This window comes from Carya illinoinensis, chromosome 3 (genome assembly GCF_018687715.1).
Source record: "Carya illinoinensis cultivar Pawnee chromosome 3, C.illinoinensisPawnee_v1, whole genome shotgun sequence".
Classification (NCBI taxonomy): Eukaryota; Viridiplantae; Streptophyta; class Magnoliopsida; order Fagales; family Juglandaceae; genus Carya; species Carya illinoinensis.
Genome location: NC_056754.1, coordinates 6699217 through 6722539, shown reverse-complemented (window position 1 = coordinate 6722539; position 23323 = coordinate 6699217). Strand labels below are relative to the sequence as shown.

Sequence of the window (23323 nt, the reverse complement as noted above, 5' to 3'; positions counted from 1 at the left end):
CAATAGTTTAGCTTATGGCAGTGTCGTAATTACTTCAAAATTAACTTTCAATCCTGTGGGCTGTGAGAATTATATATACGGATATACCCATGCACGATATGCTGGACTTCGAAGGAAAGATCGATCATCCACCTGATGATCTAGCTAACGTCTCACCGTCGACCATGATCATCTTTATTTGCAAAGGTCAGATTCCGCAACCTTTCCGGCTGCTCTCTTGGTACGACTATTAACCATGTGACGGCACAACAATAATCAAATTAAAGAAAATTAATAAATAGAAAATAACAAAAACTCTAATAATAATAATAATTATAGGATCTAGCTAAGTACTTTAGTTAGACCGGGTAATAGATTAATTAACTTTAAGATTTTCTTTCCCAAATATTGGTATATTTTACAAAATAAAAATAATAATTTACAAATTTAGAGAGAGGAAAAAGGAGATGATCGATCATGATCTCGCATTATGTATGGTCCGATCTAATTAAATTATATATATATATATATATATATATATATATATATATATATATATATATATGCTTATTTCGTGATTTTCATTTTGAGGCTAGGAACGAATAACTCGATCGTGTTGATCAAGTCAAACGCAATTTCTCCGAACCATTCAAGTCTTTGTCTTCAATTTTAGTTGGATTAACGTACGAAGTGATCATGAAAGCGTCTAGCAATTGAAATAGAACCACATACTAGCTACACGTAATTTAATAAATATTACCAGATCTATCGCTTGTCGCTCACAAATGCATGCATGAGTATATAAGTGGTCCTAGTGTGTGTACGTACTTCAAAATATTCATAATCTCGATTTTACGGCCGCCGCATTAATAGTGTTTGTCTTCTTTTTTTTAAAAAAAAAAAAGAAAAAAAAAGAATAATTATAATTCAGTTCTTAACTTCTAAACGATATATATATATCAAGCTAAAGCTGCTAGCTGTATTAATCGATTAATCGCAAGATCATGACACGAAAATATGTCAACGCAAGACATGATCTTTTGGCTGAATATCTGAAGCTGAAACTCGACGTTCACACTTCGGAAAGATCATATATATACATGCAGTACTGATCTTTCGATCCAGAGGTTGACTTGTAAACGAAGGTTATAGTACCGTACACATAGTCAAAGTGAACCTTACTAATTAGTAGTTTATCAAAGGTCGATCGGCCTGGCCAAAAGTACCAAGACAAAGCTTCTTGTTTTTTTAAACTAAATAAAAATAAAAATAAAAATCTAGCTGTTCCTTGCGTGCTAATGCCATTGATTGAAATTAAGGTCCAAATCCGATCTTGTTGACCATGAAAGATTCAATGAGATCAGTAAAATTAAAGAACAAATGGATATACATCATTTTAATTTGTTTTTGAATAATTAATAGTACTTGTTTCGCATTCTTTTTTATTAAGTGACAACTAGGAGGCCGGAGCGATTGATATCAAACCCATGCAAGCTGGAGCATTAAAGCAATAGTCGAATGAATAAAATATTATATTCTTTTGAATTAAGACATTGAAGATACTGTTATAATCAATTAATTAAAAACTTCAACTCGTTCTTTATATGATTTTTTTTTTCTCTTTAAATAAGTGTAATATCGTGCGCATGAAAGGCTACTTCATGCATGCACGACTAGTCTCATGTCAAAGGCCGGATGAAATTTCATAATATTAATTAATTATAATAACAAATTAATGTGTTAACAAGTGGGCAGCTTGGGAGGGATGGAGCGAGGCATATACATGTTGCCATTTTAGCGCCAGTTTATGAGGATCATAATCACCATTAATATATGGACTAATTAAAGATAATCATGACTGAAACTCGTTATATGTGCTGGCACCTCATTTTCATGACTTGGCTGCATTACGGCGAGTATCTTGTCCTCCCATCTCTTGTATGACTCATGACGTACTCAACCGCGTGAAACGATTACCATGTTGGCTGGGCATTAATTAATCCTAAATATATATTTTCAGGGGAAATAGTGAGTTAAGTAAGACCTCATTTAATCAAGAATAATTTTATATTTAACTGTAAAATGTATAAATATCATGTAATTATTTAAAAAAAATAAAATTCATTTTTAAATAATTAATTTTTTATATAAATATTATATTTTAATTTTTTTTAAATAATTATATATTGATTATATAATTTACAATTATAAATATTCTTTTATTTAATTAATTTATTAGTCACCACCATTCAAAGATAGTGGCTAATCTCTGATAATGACTAATTGAGAAAATGGATTTAGCACCATTCATTCTTGGGCCATGCAATAGTACGTACTCATCTTGCGGTGAATCTTTCTGACTTGTACGTTTTGCGTTCACACCCTTTCTGCGGTCTCTTCATCTCCATCTTTCTCGTCCACAATTTTCACGACTTTGTTTCCCTCGGAATTAAAATAATCTTATTTCCCATCGCCTCGGAGTTGAATCCTCGATTGCAATATATCTATATATAATTCAATAAAAATTAAAGAGACTTGAGTTATGACACGTACAGACAATACAGGGATTATTTTCATTACACTAATGTAAAATTACGAATATATTCCACATTATTGGTTGGGTATATAGTAGCTACTAGGTCGAAGTTAACACGCTAATTAAACACCGCGTTTACGTACAGCAACATCATCATTAATTGGTGAGCGACGGACAACTGGATCCCATTGTTTCTCATGTGTTGATGATCTTGTACCATAAAACTTGGCAAACAGGCTAAAGTATGAAGAAATTGATTATCCTTTTAGTGGAGAGATTAGCCAAAAGGAATGTTACAAATATAATGTGTATATATATATATATATATGTCCTGATAATGTTGTTGGTATTTGTCGGTTGTCCAAATGGACAATACAACAAAAGCTGATACGTACCTTTCTGCTTAATTGGCCATATAATAAATAGAGTAATATTACACAACTTCCCCAACCTTTTATTGTGCTTCCGGCCTGTCCAAAAATTACACAAGATAATTTTAAAATAGTTCAACAAGTTACTTACGTCTACTGGAGCCTCTTTTATAGAATTTGTACGAGATTTACAAAATACTCTAAAAATTCTATTTCTCTCTCTCTCACGTTCCTCTTTCTCTCTTCACCCATTGCATTCTATCACTAGCAGAGCTCTCCTTTTATAGGAGAGCAGTGGGGGGACACACACCCACTCCTCTTGACCAGAAGAGTCTCTGGAGGTGAGTGAGTGGGTGGATGGTTGGTGAGAATAGAGTGGGTGGCTGCAAACCCAAACCCATTTCATACTTGGGGGGTTTATTCAACAATCACCCCCTCCACCTAAGTGTGTCATACCAGGATGCTTACAAACTGATTCATTCTTCAAATGAATGCACCACATTCTTTGATATGAGAGACTTCCGTTGTTGAATGCGCTCCAATGCACCCGAGGGTGCTCAGCAGTGTTCAATACTGATCAAGTCCAAACAGTGTTGGAACTTGATCCCTGTGACGACCTTCGTCAACATATCTGCTGGATTATCTTCAGTGCCAATCTTATGAAGTTTGATGTCATCTTCTTCTAATATTTTACGTACAAAGTGAAATCGGACATCTATTTGTTTTGTTCGAGAGTGATATACTTGATTCTTGGCCAAATGAATTGCACTTTGACTGTCACAGTAAACGGTAACCTCTTGCTGCTCAAAGCCCAAATCTGTTACCAATCCCTGGAACCAAATAGTTTTTTTCACGACTTCTGTTACAGCCATGTATTCAGCCTCAGTTGATGATAGTGCGATTGTTGACTGCAAAGTTGATCGCCAACTAACTGGTCCTCCAGCCATAGTGAACATATAACCAGTTGTCGATTGACGTTTGTCAAGATCATCTGCATAGTCTGAGTCAACATATCCAGTTACTAGACTATCTTCACTCTTCTCGAACCTCAAACCAACATCTACGGTCCCAACAATATACCGTAGAATCCACTTAGCCGCATGCCAATTAACCTTTCCAGGATTATGCATATAGCGACTAACTAAGCTAACGGCCTGGGAGATATTAGGTCGTGTACACACCATGGCATACATTAAACTTCCAACAACACTTGCATATGGGACATTCTTCATGTAGTCCCGCTCTTCATCAGTTTTAGGAGATTGCAATGCACTGAGCTTGAAACATGGGGCCATAGGAGTACTCACCGGCTTCATCTTCGAGTCGATGTTGAATTGTTGCAGTATTCTCTTCAGATATTGTTTCTGAGTAAGGTGAACTGTACCTTTCACCCTATCTCTGCTGATCTCCATCCCCAGTATTCTTCGTGCTTCTCCCAGATCTTTCATTTCAAACTCATTACTTAACTGAGTTTTTAAGCGATCTATCTCCCCCTTGCTTTTACATGCAATTAACATATCATCTACATATAAAAGCAAATAAATGAAAGATCCATTTGTAAGTTTTCTGAAATATACACAATGATCGTATTGGCAACGAGTGTATTTCAGATTCAACATAAAGCGGTCGAAACGCTTGTACCATTGCCGAGGTGACTGCTTCAAGCCATAGAGAGACTTCTTCAGACTGCATACCCAACTTTCTTTGCCAGCTTCTTTGAATCCTTCTGGTTGAGACAGATAAATCTCCTCTTCCAGATCACCATGTAAGAAAGCTGTCTTTACATCAAGCTGTGCTAACTCAAGATTATATTGTGCAACCAAAACTAACAATATCTGAATGGATGAATGCTTCACAACAGGAGAAAATAATTCACTGTAGTTAATTCCCTCTGTTTGAGCGTAGCCCTTGGCTACCAACCTAGCTTTGTATCGCACTTCATTTTTAGCATCTTGATCATCTTTCTGATTGAAGATCCACTTACAGCCAATTGTCTTCTTTCTTTTTGGAAGCGGCACAAGCTCCCAAGTCTAGTTCTGGTGAAGAGACTGCATCTCTTCATTCATCGCTTTTGTCCATTCAACTTGTTCACTGGACTGTATGGCTTCTCTGTAAGTGGTTGGGATCTCACCCCCTTCAGCTGGTAATGCATATGTCACATAGTTTGCATAACGTGTCGGTATACATTTCTCTCGTCTCGGTCTGTTGGTTGCTATTGACTCAGGTTGACTTGGAGGTACTGTGACTGGATTATCAACCTCATCTTGTCCATGCTTTCCCAACTTCTTTGAAATAAACTTCACACTCTGTGAATCATCTGATATTTCGCCATCACTGCTGCCTTCACAGGAATCTTTATGCTTATGTGACTTAAGCATCTCAGGTTCGTTGAATGTAACATCTATACTGATGATTACCTTTTTGGACTCTACACACCAGAGTCTATAACCTTTTACACCAATACTAAAGCCCAAGAATTTTGCTTTCTTGGCTCTAGGATCAAGCTTACTTTCTTTAGCATGATAGTAAGCAGAACATCCGAAAATGTGTAAAAAGTCATAATCAGTAGCATGTTTACCTCTCCACATTTCAATGGGTGTCTTCCCATTATTGGCAGCTGCTGGTAGTCGGTTGATGAGGTGGTAAGCATATGTCATAGCTTCAGTCCAAAATTGTTTACTGAATCCAGCATTCAGCAACATACATCGCACTTTCTCTAATAAAGTACAATTCATTCGTTCTGCCACACCGTTCTGCTGCGGTGTACCTCGTACCTTGAAGTGTCTGACAATTCCCTTTCTCCGACATACTTCCATGAAGGGGTCTGAAGTGTACTCACCTCCATTATCATATCTGAGCCGCTTGATCTTCCTGCCGGTCTGAGTCTCAACCATTTTCTTCCAATCAAGGAAAATTTTCAGCACTTCATCTTTATTCTTCATCGTATACACTCACACACGACGAGAATAATCATCAACAAAAGTTACAAACTAATGTTTACCTCCCAAAGATGTATTTTGGGTAGGTCCCTAAACATCGGAATGCATATAGTCAAGAATTCCCTGTGTATTGTGTACTGCGGTTCCAAACTTGATCCGCCTCTGCTTCCCCAATACACAGTGCTCACAGAAAGACAGTTTACCTGTCTTGGCACCTTTAAGTAAGCCTTGCTTTACCAGTATTTGTAAAATTTTTTCTCCTGCATGTCTCATACGCATATGCTAAAGACTAGTGGTGTTGGCATCAGTCTCATCTAGCTTCTCACAGCCTGTGGAAGCTCTTCTATTAACAATACTTCCTTGCAAGAAGTACAAGTTTTCTCGTCTCAAGCACTTCATTGCCACCTGAACTCCCATTAGTACGTTGAGAGTTCCGTCTTCAATGGCGATTCTGAATCCCTTTGAATCCAGAGATCCCAGTGAGATGAGATTCTTTCGCAAGTTCGGAACATACCGAACTTCTGTCAGAGTCTTGACGCTACCACCGTGCAGCTTTAACCGAATGCTACCTATTCCTTGAGTCTTACAGGCACTATCATTGCCCATAAGTACTACTCCACCATCAATTTTTGTGAAGTCAATAAACCAGTCCCGACTAGGACACATATGATAGGTACATCCGGAATCCATAATCCATTCATCGGAACGACAAATGGATGATGAACTTGCCAAGGCAAAATCTGACTCGTCATATCTCTGTCCACAACATTGGCTGTGTTGGGTTGATTCTGTTGTTGTCCCTTCCGGTTGGGACAATCCTTCCTCCAGTGTCCTTTGTTATGACAAAAGGAACACTCATCTCTGGCGAGTTTTCTGCCGACTGATGAACCACGTGATGTGGCCCGAGTTTTCGAATGAAAACCTTTCCTCCTTCCGGGATACCTTGACTGTGGTCTCCCCCTTACTGTTAGCGCTTCACTTGATGTATCTTGGTGTACCTGTTTATCTTTTCTCCAGTACTCATTGCTAATTAAAGAGCTAGATACATCTTTAAAACTAATATTTTCCTTCCCATACAATAGAGTAGTAATTAAATGCTCATATGTATCAGGCAAGGAATTCAACAGTACTAAAGCCTTATCTTCATCTTCGATTTTAACATCTAAATTTAACGAATCAGCAAGAATTTGGTTATAATTATTCAGATGTTCAAACATTGAAATACCTTCACGAAATTGGAATCTGAAGAGCTTCTTCTTCAAGTGCAAACGGTTCTCAATGCTCTTCTTCATGAACTTATCCTCCAATTTCTGCCAAAGTACCCTAGCATCTGTCTCTCTTATGACAAAATACTTTTGTTCTTTGGTAAGGTATAATCGGATTGTACTACAAACTTGAGTATTAAGTTTCTTCCAATCCTGATCAGTCATATCATCTGGCTTTCCTCCCAACGCAATATCCAACTCTTGTTGGATCAACACATCCATGACTTCACACTGCCACATGTCGAAGTTGCTTGTTCCATCAAACTTTTCAACTTCAAATTTGACATTTGACACAGTGGACCGACGTCCCGAGCTACTGGCATATTCAGAGCTCCTATCTCTTCCAAATCCTTCCATTTGAATTTAAAAAATTTAGACTCAAAATTTTAAAATTCTAACCGTTCGGATGAGTCCAGAACGATCCAAATAGTAGGAAAGCACTATTTGATTGCTGAAATCGAATTCCGAATGACTTAGATCAAGCCGAAAATGGATCTGAAAAACGGACAGTTGTGATCTGTCTGGCACGTGGGACGCACACGCTGCACAGTGCAAGTGGGCGCGAGTTGGCTCGTGTATTACACGCGCTTCAGCACTGTGTGCGCGTGGGCAAGAGTGAGGCGCGTGTACTACACGCGCTGAACCTCTGTAGGGCACGTGGGGGCGCGTGTCCGTCATGCGTCTTCAACCTCTGGAGCGCGTGAGGGCGCGTGGACGCGCGTGACTCAGTCGTCTTTAACCTCCGATGCGCGTGGGGGCGCGTGGATGACAGCAGATGCACGCGTGGACCTTCTAGGGGCCCGTGTGGGCTACTCCGACTTCTGTTTTCGATTCCGTTTGTGGCAACAGATTCGTCTCGACGCGAGGAACGCCCTGGAGTTGTCAAAAATTGATTTTGAGCAACTTGAATTTTCGGACAGCTCGAACGAGAGCTCTGATACCAATTGTTGTGCCTCCGGCCTGTCCAAAAATCACATAAGACAATTTTAAAGTGGTTCAGCAAATTGCTTACGTCCACTAAAGCCTCTTTTATAGAATTTGTACGAGATTTACAAAACACTCTAAAAATTCTATTTCTCTCTCTCACGTTCTTCTTTCTCTCTTCACCCACTGCATTCTATCACTAGCACAGCTCTCCTTTTATAGGAGAGTAATGAGGGGACACACACCCACTTCTCTTGACCATAAGAGTCTCTGGAGGTGAATGAATAGGTAGATGATTGGTAAGAATAAAGTGGGTGATTACAAACCCAAACCCATTTAATACTTGTGGAGTTTATTCAACACCTCCTGGTTGTAATCCTCAGCTAGCTAACTACTTCTCTAGCTCTTTCCCGCCAGATGGATAGATGAAAGTACAATACAAATGTGAAGTCTCGGATTGACATTTTCGACAGCAAGTAATCTCAGAAAATGTGTAAAATGATCATTGCACGTACGTTGTTGTCGGAGGCCAGACAAAGTTGTTGTTATTGAGCAAAGTCGTAAAGAATTGGTCCCATGACTCTCATTACTTTGTTGGCTTGTTGGAACCCTGTAAGCTCACAGCATCATTATGCGCGTCGATCGCTATCACTCCACGTCAAACGTACGTTGATTAATTCGATTCCTCGTCCACAAAGACATAGTTATAAGTCGTCACATGTTGAAACACCCGTCAGAGATCGAGTGGCATTCTTATAAGAGAGTGACACCCAGTGTTGTAAGTAGTAGCATCAGCTAGCTAGCTTATTTAACGCGATCTTCAAAAAGGTCAAAAAATCCAACCCACCACCATTCATATGTTTCATACATGAATAATGATACATTTGTCACTTGTTAACAACCAATTCATAATTTAAATTTAAAAAATTATGTAAATTTATTTTATAATTTTATAAAATAAAATATTACTTAATCTCCTCATTATTAATTTTTAAAGTCACTATTAGAATATTTTATTCATTTTTATTCATTTATTTTACTTAGTAGTAATTAAAGAAGTGACTTTTAATAAAATTATATATATTTAAAATTATTTTAATGATTAAAAATGTTTAAAAATATGTAAAATATAATAATAATAATAATAATAATAATAATAATAAATAATTTTATCAATTTTGTTAATGATAAGGTGATAAAAATAAAATTATATTATCTTAGTTGTAAATCGGTTGTTAACCAGTTGAAAGGGTATCATTACCCTTCATATATATGGCACTCTAACGTTCGTTTAGCTATACAATTTAAATGAGATTAGATAAAATATTTTGAAAAATAATAAATAAAATATTATTATAATATAATTTTTTAATATTAATTTTGTATTAAAATTACAAAAATTAAATTATTTATTATACTTTATGTTAAAATTTAAAAAAATTATAATGATTAGATGAGATAAGATTTATTAGTTTTTGATAACCAATCCGGGCCTAATGCTTATAATGATCTTGACCAATAATTCACTTTTGTGTTTAATTTCATGAATAATCAACATGTCAAGGATTTGATACAAATAATGAAATCTATCTCTTCTAATTAGTTTAAGTTTTTAGAATAAATGGTGATTTTACACAATGATTAATTAAAATTTAAAAATAAAAATAGAAAAGTTTTATTTATATATAAGTCGGTGTGGATCACACACTTAATAAAGTGATTACATAACATAATTTAATTTGAAAAATAAATTTTAAAATTTAGATTTTACTAATCAAATCAATTTACTATTTAAGTAGTGTTGATGGTGTGTTCTACAATATGAACTTAAAAATAAAATAATTCATAAAAAATAGTTAAAAAATTTAATTAATTTTGTTTCCCTCAAACCCGTCGAGTCTAATATATTTAGAACTATATTTCAAGAATTTTTTTTACATGATATTAAATATATTTTATTGAGTAATATTATTCGTTGAATTACCCATGATCTAAAATTATATAAATGATCAAGTGGATATTTTGGTTGTTTCTTTAAGAGTAATATGAACTGGTGGCGGACGGAACGTGGGGCCAAAAGAAGAGAGAAGCTCAAAACCATCTCGTCCTCATTTTTGTACCAAGGACAGGCCCACCGACCTTGTGGGACTTTGTCGGTGGGCTTGACACATCGTGCGTATGTGACCTAAATGGCGCGTGGGGTTATGAAGCTTGCGGTCATGATACGGCGCTGACTTTGAGGTTTTAAAGAGTACGCGGGGTCCACCAAGGAGGAAAAAATCGTCGTGGGCGCCCTTTTATTTCCACTCGCCGAAACACGTATGAGAAGAATGCGGGAGAGGACACAGGAGAGTGAGTCGAACGGCCAGTGTGCAGACGGGCTTGAACTCTAGAATATCTTTTTTTTTTTTTTTTTTTTTTACATTAGTGATTAAGAAAATGAATATTATTAAATTTATGTATTTTTTGTAAAAAAAAATATTTGAAAGAAAAGAAAAAAATTGAAAATACACTACATCAGTTGATCATCGGTCCCAATAGCATTATCTTTCAGAAAATAAAAGAGAAAAAGTTAAATAAAAATATTATTAAAATATATTTTTTTAATATTATTTTTGTTTTGAGATTTGAAAAAATTAAATTGTTTTTCGTATTTTGATTGAAAGTTTGAAAATTTTGTAATGATTAAATTAAAAAGTTAAAAATTTAAAAATTTAAAATTAAAAGATATTTATGTCTAAATAATATTTGAATGTTGAGATGAGATAGTATGTAAAACCAAATTATGCCTAATTCTATATTGCAACTCAAGGAGAAAATGGTGATTACTCTTCTTGAAGAGTAATGATTGGTACAAGTCTCGACCATACAAGTCTAATCAACCCATTTCTTTTGTAAGAAAATAGGTCTCATCAAGAAAAAAAAATGTAAGAAATTACTTTTTTTTATGTGGGAGCTATTTTTTTACAAAGATATGTGCAACACTTGTTCACCCAAAACTTAGATATAATGTTATTTATTCTTGAATTTCACCACACATGCAATCAACTGTAGAGTTTGTATATATTCATATGTTGTACTGTAGTTTACAAGGCGCCTAACACGAGATATGAGAAAAGAAAAATGGAATCTCAATCAATTACAAATATTCAATCAATCACAAAGAATCTATAGCAAGTTTTTATATTTTTTCAATGTCTGCAACTTGTAGTGATCTTGATCGATCATTAATTTTGAGTCAGTTACAGAAAATGGTAAGTATGGGCATCAGAATCTCCTGATCAAGTCCATACGAATAAGTCAAACCACTAGCTTGTGATGTAGTAAATGAGGTCACAATGAAGCAAGCTTGCTGTTGCTGATCCCACTTATCATTTGAATCAATTCATGTGAACTCAAAATAATTAAGTATTTTTTGCTACAGTTTAAACCTGTGAAAACGTGGATATTAATGTCTCACACGAATACAAATTAAGAAATAGTGGAATTAATTATGTCTATGTGTGTCATGTCTCCTCATCATGTTTTAACCAATAATTAATAAATTATAGACGTTAATTGCTTGAAATTAACATTGAATTACTATGTCCATTAAGCATAAACAACTTCAAGTGCGTTATATATGACAGAGGTTATTGCTTTTTGACATTGATCCATGCGCACATATGCATGAACACCGATCCAAAACAATATGATGTAGGTTGCTGTAACGGACACACACACATATATATATAATAGAATATTTCAAACTGTACAGGACTGTATTACTCTACTGAAATAAATAAATGTGTGTGTGTGAACAGGCAAAGTGAAGAAAGAAATAATAATTAACAAATGCGCGAGTTGGAAGCTGGGAGTATAAAGTGCAGAAAATGCACATGTGAAAAGGAGCATGTCTCCCTTTACACAATTATTGCCTCGACAGACGTATACATACGGAATTAGACAAATGGAAAGGACAGATAGTGGAAGAGAAAAAATATTGGATATGGACGAGTAGGACAGCACCAAAGGAGAAGAGGGAAAACATATATAATTTCATAGCATTATTTGTTTATTTAAGGAGATACGAGAGGTTGCCACATCATATACCTTCTTCTTTTTTCAAGAAGCAAGCAATATATATCGTATGATTTTCTTTAAAAAAAGAAAAGAAAAGAAAAGGAGGAGGAGGAGGAAGGGCAGGGATAATATTTTGAGGCACCTTTTGAAGCTTTTTCATGCATGGAACATGTCTGTGTGAGCATGCTTCAATGGCTACTCTGTTGGGGCGGTCGCCGAATCATAGGCCCCGGTCGCCCCACGCGCATCGATTCCATTGGCCTTCTTAGTGGATTTTGGGGCCCTCTCCCCAAGCAGCATTTATCCCATCATGAATAAACTGAATCAATGCTCCAATGAGTACTGCATAGTCACTTGATTTCCAAACCTAATATAGTATCCTTTCAGGGCAATGATTTTGGAACTCCAAACGGACCACTGATAACGCGCACGACATTTGGTTGTTTGCAATGCCCTCTCTGATCATCTTAGTGGGAAAAAAGGGTTTGGACTTTTGAGGTATATATATTACACTGAATTTGACTAAAGTGACGCGATGCCAACGTGATGCCCAGGTTGCTTAGGTTTCGTTTCACACCTAAATTTCTTGCTCTTCCAATGACTCCTGATCTCTCATTGCTCACTTTTCCATTGTTTTGGGTGAGCTTAATTAAGTGCATGTTTGGGATTGCGGTAGAAAATATTATTTTTAACTTAAAGTTTATAACTTAGAGCTTAACGCAATAAGCTCTACTATTAAAAAGCTATTTATTGTTTGGAATCCATATATCTATAGTACTTTTAAACATACTAATTTGTTTGGAAACAAATTTAAAAAACACTTTTTGACATAAAAATGACATAAAAGGGCATATATTTGATAAAAATAAAATATTACAATACAATAATAACAAAAATAGTCTAATAGATTTTTCAATAATTATAATGAAAAATAAAATTTTTTCAATGATGCATAAGTGATAGGAGAAGAATAAAAAATATTGATGGGCAAAATCTTGAGTAGATTATACTGGAATAATAAAAAATATAGATTGGCAAAGTTGTAATTGTATTAAAATGATGAGGGTCATTTCGTAATGTACATAGTACAGTAAAATAGGGATTACTTTTTCTGAAGTGCTTCTGACAAAAAGCATCACTTTGGTACTTTTGTTGAAACGTAGTTTTCTGCTTTTTCTTAGTTTAGAAGTACTTTAATGTAAAATTATTAAACGGATAAATTTTGTCATATAAGCACTTTATACCGTTCTATCGCACTTTTTAGACCTCCCACCGCAATCCCAAACAGGCCCTAAGTGTCTTTCACTATTAGTACGCTCTCATGGGTCCAAAGGACCGCAGAATAGTTAATCAGGGTACGTTTTCAGCATGTTTGTATCGCTGGCAGCTCCCGAGTCCCCACCACGTACAACAAAAAATGAGAGGTGATGAACATTTTAGAGTACCTTTCGGACCCCTACGGGAAATTTCTGGATCCTCTTTCTCAAGTTTTTATATACACACATGACCTCTCTCTCTCTCTCTCTCTCTCTCTCTCTCTCTCATGGATATTCAAAATGGCTTTTGTATTTGATTCATTTTTATACAAAACCTTATCTTCTGCAACCACCTTAAGGAGACATTTTGTTTTGGACGCCACCTAAAGTCGACCATTTGCTTACATCCAATACGTTGAAGGATGAATATCAGTAATACACTTTCCTCATAAAATACTTTTTTTTTTTTCTTTGAGATCATAGATTAGATTTGTCGGGCGGCAACCCTGTATCAATCATTTTTAACACGTCTGTGCACACATGTTCTTTCAGGCTACATTGGGATGCAGCTTGATCCCATATGATTTGAATCGATTTGTGAATAGTAATATTTTACAAATATTTTAAAGATATATTTAAATATAAATAAGTTGAAATAAATATAAATATATAAAATAAATTGAGATGAATTAACTTTTATATGAATAGTAAAAAAAAAAGTCTCATTAATGATTGGTTTAAAATAGTTTTAAATGATTGATTTGATATAAAGTGAGATGAGTTTGTTGGCCATGGGATGATAAAGCTAAATTGGGTTGGTTCTTTCTAGGTCTGCTCTGCAGTATGGCTTACTTTTTTTTTTTTTTTGATAGGATGCAGTATGGCTTACTTAGAGCATCATTGGCAATAGATTCTAATGCAAAGTCATAATTTACGTAATATCACATGATTTTGTAATTGGTTATTCTACTCAAAACTTATTTTCACATTAGATTATTTATCTAAGATCCAAAATAAGAAAAAAATATTATTCTAAATTATTTTTGCCATTGACAAGAAATATTACTGTTCTACAATATGTAATTAACTGGGCTGGGTCTGCTTCCCTTTTTTATGAACCAAAGATATCTGATTTCAATATTAATAAAAACACCAAAAGTTACGTACCCAACAGTTACCAACAGTTACATTTGGAGGTCTGGTCCGTCTATGGTCTGGGTGACATCCATGGAGTTTGGCAGTTCACCATCAGGTCTTCATTTTTGGTTGTATACGAGTTTAGGCTAAGCCCATGTAGATACATTCTTCTGGACGACATAAATGATGAGACTGCAGAAGTTGAGAAAGTAAACTAAAATATTGGTACAACAAACTTTATTTCAGTTTGTAACTGCCGTCTGTTGTCAACAAGTATAGTAATGTTTCATCTATGTTAATTATTTACACCCTTCTAAACAAGCTAATCTTTTAGCTAAAACTCCAACTTAATTTCTGGGTTCCGGGAACCTATGTATTCTTCAACCTTCTTTGGAATGTTGGTTGCAACCATACTTCCACCGTTGTAACCATCCATCAGCAACTTTCCTATCTTTGATTTCCACTCTGAACTGTCCTTCTCATTCTTCCTATCATGCACAACTCTGTCACAATAGTTGAGCATTGTTCCCAAGCCGCTATTCGGTACCCAACCGTATTCCATCAACACTTGAGCCTCAGCTTTTGTCAAGTCTTCTCCAACCTGAACCACAGAGTCAGGCACAAGAGAATTAAATAGCAAAAGCACACACGGGCAAACAGCATAAACTTTATTTCTATAAATTCATAAGAGCAAGTATAATGCATTCAATTGGAACAACTGTCTCCTTTATTAACGGGTTTTAGCATTTAGTTTTTGTGTTCATCCCCTACGCTATCAGCTAAACACAACAAGATACTCAAATTCAAGTCAAGCCAACCGTATGTAGTACATGGTACAAAACCACATAACCCAGCAGATCCATGCTACAAAATTCAAGTCAGGCCAACCGTACGTAGTACATGGTATCCAAGACATTACCACTAATGCTTTGTTCTCAATTACTGAAAGCCTGCCGCAGTTACTAAGCTTCATCGCAGTCACTAAGCGCTTGATCTGCCAGTCAATTGGTAACGAATCCACTATCTCAAAGAAGTATGTCGCATAGCCATATTCAGGACGTTCTAACACAATCCTGCATTACAGATATGTCATCATACAAGTAGACAAAATGGAAACATCAAAGTATATTAAAACCTCCAAAAGTTTAAGCTATTAACAATTGGAGCAACAAATATATGAGACTCACAAATATTAATATACATACTTCCCTTCCTGCATAGACCCTTGCCTTTGTAGACCCTTCGAGCATATTTTTCAAAACACAAATAGTCTCTTAAATCAATTAATCACTCTTTTGTTACGTATTGTATATTCATATCATGTAGTGTATTTTATAAATATACATGTATAAAGAAAAATAATTGTAACAAATTTGTGATATAATAAATTAATGACCAATTTATCGTCACTAATAATTTATGTTGAAGAGCATTCACCTGTTATGCCTCTTGAAGACAAATATAAATGATTGGAGGTCTCGGCACCAGCCCCATTCAACAGGCCATTTTCGAAACTGTAGATATCGCGTCTTTGACAAAAATAAATAGATGAATCAGAAACTAATGACTAGTGAACAATGACCAGAATGATATAAAATGTCGAAAATCCATCCCCCCCCCCCCCCCCCCCCCACACCAAATGATACAACAAAGTCTTTTTTTTTTTGCTATATGATGGGGCATTATTGTGTTTTTGAAAACTTTCATGGGTAATTTTGACTTTTAAGGGAAAATGAGGTACATTGCAGTTTTTGGTAGGTCAGGGGTCATTGTCAAAATAGATAGTTTGGGGGGCGATTGCAAATAGTGAGGTAGTTTGAAGGGGAAGGGGCTATGCATATCTTCTCATTATAAAAATTATAACCTACTAACATATATAAATAGAAAGTCGGCCAATGGACAAAATGGTATAATGTCCACCACTTTCAGATCACCAGGTCACAAGAACTTATTACCTGCTCCACGAGTGAAAATAGACAGGCCAAGCAATAACTAGATCTTGCACCCTTTGCGCATCGTATAGGTGCAAACTTTAGGCACAAGTCGCGCTGAGAGAAAATCTGTCTCATTAAGAAACTGATATTAGAAAATGAATTTACTGAAAAGCCTGATGCATCGTACAGACGACACAGGAAAATAAATCTTCAATCAGAATCTGTCAAAGAAAAGTGCTTATGAGACTCGATAGTCACTCTTACAGATATTCAGTCAACAATGCAACAACTAATAAATTAGCATTACAATATAAATAATTGTACATATACAAGAGCATCGCCTATGTGCCCTAGTTTAGTGATACAAGAAATTCATGAAAGTTCATGCCATTGCCCGCTCATCCATTGACCGCTCTCAATATCTATTAGGTTTTTTCAGTAGCATTATAACCATGATGATAGCTACCTAGGGAACTTTTGTCAGTATGATGTTTGACATGATAAAGGAGGCAGTCCACCCAATTATTCAAAATATTATGAAATTGTTAATCTTAAAGAGGAAAAGACTTGCAATGATCCAACATTTAGAGAATGCCAACCCCAATTTTTTCTTCTTCTTTACTCTTACTTATAAAAAAATAATAATAATAATTTCTTCTTCTTTACTTAAATTTTGCATGTCTCCATAATTGAGGTTCAACGTGAAATAAAATAGACAATAGAAAAACCTATCTAACAACCATCCACGTATACAAATCTGAAAAAAAAAATCCATTTCTTCTAAAAAATTGTGCAGGTTCTTATCAATTATTTTCTTTCAAACAAATACTGCTTTTGATTGCTCGCTTATGTCTTCCATCTTCTCAACTTTGAATAATAATTTAAGTGATTTCAACAAATCTTTTTTCCAGAACGGTTCACATATATGTTTAAAAAAATAGAAACCACAAAAACGAGTAAGCCATGTAATATCATAGCAAAGCAAAGACAAGTGAAATCTATTAAATCTCAGAACTGTTACCAACCTTCGACATCACATCTTCAAGCTCAGCAAAGCTGTCTTCACTAAATGACTCATCAAGAGCTTCATCATTCTCCATCTCCCCATAAAGCTTAATTTCATCGACTGATATGCCTTTGTCAACCAACACCTGCCATTTAGCATTTCCATGAAACTTGATCCAAATAGAAAGTGCAACAACATCATTAATACTATACCTTCAGGAGTCCAGGTGCATCTTCCTCCAGGGCTGTTTCAACTGAATCCCTGCAATTAATTATAATAACCAAGAGAAACCTAAGAAAAGAGGAATAAGGATGGAAAAGAGAAAATGCAATATGCATAAACATGTCAAAAAAAGAAAGTACGTGGCTGTCTTTCTTCTCTTCCTTGGACGGTTGATGCAGAGTGGTTCAGTAGATTCTGGAGCAATACAGCTAAATCCAATTGCAGAGGTCACACTTTTCTTCAAGCATTCGATGTTTCTAGCTATATTCAATTCAGAATCCTTTACCAACGTAGCAGGCATCATCATCTGATCTCTCAGTCGCTTATGGTCCACCTCACCTCCACATAGTTGATCAGAGAGTTCTAATTCATTCTTCAACTGCAGTTTGTTACAGTAAAAGTTATGCCTAGCATTCCAGTCAGTTTTGTGCAAATTATGGTCATCCCTAGTTTCAACCTTGACCTCGACAACAGTTGATGAAGTAGAAGTATGCACACTACTTCTGTTGGCAGGCAAACAATCCTGTGACTTGCATGAATTTGACTCCACAAGCGTTCTCTCCAATGAGCATTTGCTGTCACTTGCATGAAGTTCCATATCATCACCACATTTAATTAATGCCCGTGAATATTGGTTGGTTACAGAAGATTCCATAGTAATATCATCTGGTGAACCATTTACTAAAGGTCTGCAGAAAACAGAAGCACTACTTTCAATGTTATCACAAAGTTGATATTCAGACACTGGCTCTTCTTCAACGAGATGAGTCTCTTTCTTTCCTTTCTCAGCAAACTGTTGTATTAGGATTTCTGGCAAGCCTCCAGAACTACCCTGTATAATATAAAGTTTAGCAGCAATAACGATAGTTACAAGAGATTCATAGACATCATTTTTCCCAGTATGCATTAAATGGAGCACAGAAAGGAAGAAAATCAATAAATGCACAAGGGGACGATAAACTCACACGTACCTATATAAACCTAGAGATGCATCCATTCCATTACAAGCAGTCAAAACAATAAAGATATATTATAATACGTACTCTCTTCCTTTTTATGGGAGTGAGGGGTGGGGGAATGTGAATCAATTCACCTAGGGATACACATATACACACTTGTATATGTTTACAACATTCAGAACAGACCAAGTTCTTATATTTAAAATTACCACTCCAGCTAGATAGCAGCTCATAATAGATTCCAGTATAACCCAATAGCGCAAGAAGAAGACATCAAAGTTTCCAAGCTATTCAGTGTATAACGGTCATTGACACAACTGCACATAACATACCAGATCACCATGAATGCTTTCTCACAACGAGACTCGAGAGTCAATCGTGAATATTCTGATTAGCTGCTTTCCGGACAGAAAAGGCAACTGTGGAGGTGCTAAATTTACTTCCACAGAGTTAAGATAGTTTTAGAACCCTTCAGGCCCAGAAAAAGGATCAATTTCAGACTCCTACTTCTTCATAGAGATTACTTTTGCGCCAAATTCAGGTAACTCTAGCAATATTTAAAATCTTCAAAAAGTTCAACATTTCTTTCCCAAACCTCTTTCAATTTTTTCAGAAAGAAAAAACCCATACTTCTTTGGCATACTAAAGATTTGTGAGCATCCGGGCATAAGTTCCCAACATACATGCATCCCATATATAACTTATAAGCAACACTTTCCCTCACCCTCAAACCCATGGACTTAGAGCTGCCTAATAAGTAAAGGTTCACCAAGTTATTCTGACCTTTTCATATTTCATGCACGGAGAAAGAAAATTCAACAAAAATAGGGGGAAGAAGGGGATCAAAGTGTATCTGACTGCCAAACAGTCCACCTTTAGTTTGTAGTTGAGATGTGATAGAATCATAGAAGGGAAGACAAAGCAAGGAAAGAAATGAGAAATCTTGATTATCTTTTTTTGATAATGAGGAACCTTGAAGGCCGTGAAAGCATAACATGTTCTTTTACCTGGTTAAACCCCAAACCCATGTAACGTGTCCCATCACAGAGAGTAGGTAAATCATCGGCTTTTTATTGATAGGACGTGGCCCCCAAAAATTGTTTGCACCAAAAAGTTCAAACTTAAGACCTAAAGGGAGCATACCACCAAGATCCAAACCTCACTTGATTGAGCCAACCCGGATTGAAAAATATTTATTATATAATATGCACACTTCTTTGTTCTAATCTTTGGAAAGTTGACATGGCACACCAACACAGTTTACCATCAAATTGCGGTATTAAGGACATACAGGTTATCACTTATCCTACAGAACACCGTTATGCTACTCAAGAATGACAGCAATATTATCTACCAATCAAATACCACGAAAATAGATTACCTTTTGAACTGGTTTTGTCAACTCCAACCGTTTCCTATAGAATAACAACGGACAATGTTCAATATGTTATCACATATATATGTAAGCAAATACCACATACAGACATACAATATGCCAATGTTTTTGTGACATGAAAGTGATGAGAGAGATAAGAAAAGCAGACATATTGATGACAAGGACCCATCATAACTTCTCCAAAGAAAGAACCATAACAACACTAATATGATTAAAAATAAAAATGGCACCTTGATAGCAGCATCCTCAGCCTCTCTTTCAGAGCAATGTGATCAAGATCATCATCAACAAAGTAACCAGGGATCTCATTTTGCACAATGGATACTGACACATCAGCAGCGGCAAGACCATTTATTCCATTACCCAATGAACCCAGCAAGTTGTCAAAATACTCAACCTTAACTTTGGCAGGAGCCACTGGCAGTGTCTGACTTTTGGGCAAAGTGCAAGCGTTGACATTGAGTTTATCTTGCCCAGCAACATCAGCCTCAAGTCCGGTACATCTAATCTGCTAAGAACAATCATGTGTACTTACTTGAGTCACTTGGCACTTGCAGTCTCCTGGAATACCCCCATATCACTTCCACTTTCTAAACACTAATCAATTCCAGACACTACCAGAATGCTACAGCACGGATCTTCAGGAGTCGCTCCCCCTGAGATCTTTACCATCACAAATTTGTACCTTTGACAATAGTGTATCTCCTAATCTGGCAGAGCAAGCAGAAGGGAAAGAAAGAACACCTTACAGAACAAGTATACTCCACTAACCAAAGAGGAAAAAAAAAAAAAAAACAAGAAAAGAAAAAAGACAGGAACCACGTGAAGGGAACAATGGATACAAAACTCAAACTTCTCTGTGAGTAGTAATCCATAATCTCTCTTCTTTCCTCAATTCATCAGTGGTCAATTTATTTCCAAACAAAAAGGTTCCTATCTATCAATGGAGAAAACTATCACCCCCGATTTTCTCCCCTTTAAACAAATTCAGATGAGAAATTTTGAGTAACCACTGTTATCTGACATACAGACACCAATATAAATTTCTTCATATCAATGCATCACTTGCATAATCTACGCTAATGTTAATCACAAACTTTTCCAGCCAAAGTGACCATAACCCTCCCACTTCATGTTGATGTCCTAATTGACATCGATAATCAATGCGTAGGTCATTTTTTTCAATTAATATTATCAAGCGCACCAAATAAATGGAAAACAGAATTTCCACGATGCTGAATCACCTGTGACGAATTACAGTGCACATCTTCTTCTTCTTTAAAGACGACACCAACATGGGGCCTGCATGGCATTAAAAATTGAAGCCTTTATCACTAAGACCAAGAATTAAACGCTTACAGGTAATAGTAAATTTTAAATAATAGTAATGGGATAAGATAAGGTAAATGTTGGAGCTTACATAGATTTGTTTTCACTTCCCTTTTCAAGAACAGGGGGACAAGGATCGGCCGAACCCAAAAGCCGTCTGTTTTCCCGTAACAATTTCCGCCGTTGCGTCAAGGGAACATGGTCGAGCTCATCGATTCCACTCTCGGAATTAGTTGATTGTACATTCGAGCCCCACAATTCAGCCATTCCGGAGCTCTCAATTTCACGAGTTAATGGCCATTCTTCTCCGCCCCAAAGCAGCGTATAGAATAAATAAAATTTGTCCAATTAAAGAAGTTTCTGAATTTAGGGTTTTGAAAAATTGCAGAATCAAACAGTCGGATAAAGGGGAGGGAGGATGCGTTTGAAGAACCGAAGGAAGCTGCGAGAGATGGAACCTGAGCGTGTGAGCCCGTGCGACTTGGGCTAGCTAGTCAATCCATTTAGATGGGTTGGACTTGGACATGCATTACAGCTCCATGATAATATTGCTAGTAAGGCAGAGGACTGTTAACCGGATTCAGTGGATACCCGGACCGAAACTCGGGTTTATTCTAAGTTTGAAACTAGAGAATTGTTATAGACATAAAAAAATACGTAAAAGTAAATTTACAAATTGACGTAATTTCACGTGATACGTTAGATTTACTTTATTTTTAAAATAACTTTATAATCTGATATACTGCATCAAATCACATCAATTTATAAATTTATTTTTATTTAATTCCTTTGTAACTAAAGTATTTTTCTGAAACTGAATGGAATCCAGGTGAAATGAGTTTTTGAAACCCGAAACCCGAAACTCGTTTTTTTTTTGTTACAAAAGTTTATATGTTATTAATTTTTTTAAAAAAAATAAAATATTAGAAAGCATAAATTTTTTTTATCCAAAAGTATATATTTTAAAATACAGTTTTTTCAATAAAAAAAAATGTTGTCCAAAATCATAATTTTTTATTATATAAAAGCTTATATTTTATTAAAGTTTTTTTTTTTTAAGAAGTCATCTTGAAAACCATTATACTAGAACATTTTTTTATGCTGAGAAAAAAAAAACATTTTTTATAATAATAATAATATATTAAAATAGTAAACTAAAATTTTAAATAAATGAAGTTAGAAACATCTAATTACCTTTTTAACTAAATGCATAAAAAATATTTTTTTTACTTCAAGGCTTAAAATTTTTTTTTTTTTAAGATACCAAGCCCTCGCTATCAGTCCATTTCTCTCACCATGGTCAGTTTCTTAAACTAAACAACAACATATATCCGTCACATACATATGAATACTTCAATGAAATGGTATGAAATCCAAATGATACGTCTCAATGAATATTTCAAGATTGAAACATCTACATATAGATTATTGTAGCGCAACAAATAACAGGTACAGACAGATGCTAACATGAACCCCAAAATATTTTCTGTATTTGAAAACAATAGAGCTGTCGACGGGCAACTTACCAACGGGGATCTCCAATTCAGCTTGAGGAGACAGAGACATATCATATCTCTTGCATTACATCTGTCAACAATCTTGAGAGGAGTTAAGGAGAGAGATAGAGAAAGGAAATGAGAGACTCTTCAGATAGACGACCGATCGAACTAAGCGAAAGATAGTTGATTTGGAGACTATTTTGATGTAAGGAAAAGTCTAGTTGTAAGTTCATTTATGTATTAATATGTATATTAATTTATTGTGATTGATTAAAAAGTAAATTTTATTGAAAATAATGCTAATTTAAATTTTAAGTATGAAAGAATCAGTATTGATACGCAGATTAATACGCGACTTTACTTGTATATAACAAAACTCTTGATATAATCACTCTTATCGTTATTATGCTATGTTGAATACATGTCATCCTCCTATTGGATGCATGGTATAAATCCTATAAATGCATCGCGTTCGATCTAGATCAGGACCTCTCTTGATTTTAATACGT

General features: G+C 35.5%; 1 protein-coding gene across 1 annotated transcript; it reads right to left on the bottom strand.

The window, feature by feature from the left end:
- Positions 1-14679: 14679 nt before the first annotated feature.
- Positions 14680-21842, bottom strand: LOC122302904. Its single transcript, XM_043114370.1, has 11 exons — positions 21407-21842; positions 21231-21288; positions 20217-20494; positions 19972-20005; positions 17772-18463; positions 17622-17670; positions 17429-17554; positions 16425-16529; positions 15907-15998; positions 15389-15542; positions 14680-15070 (listed from the first exon to the last, which is right to left on the bottom strand). Exons 1-11 carry the CDS (start codon positions 21580-21582, stop codon positions 14804-14806), a joined length of 2031 nt encoding a protein of 676 aa, XP_042970304.1. The 5' UTR covers positions 21583-21842; the 3' UTR covers positions 14680-14803.
- Positions 21843-23323: the final 1481 nt, after the last annotated feature.

Excerpts from the sequence above, each read along its gene's own strand:
- LOC122302904 (XM_043114370.1), bottom strand. The coding sequence starts at position 21,582 with ATGGCTGAATTGTGGGGCTCGAATGTACAATCAACTAATTCCGAGAGT. Across the intron at positions 16,530-17,428 it reads TTGAAGATGTGATGTCGAAG|ATTTTCTCTCAGCGCGACTT; the intron begins GTTGGTAACAGT and ends TTAATGAGACAG. Across the intron at positions 15,543-15,906 it reads GTCTTCAAGAGGCATAACAG|GATTGTGTTAGAACGTCCTG; the intron begins GTGAATGCTCTT and ends TCTGTAATGCAG.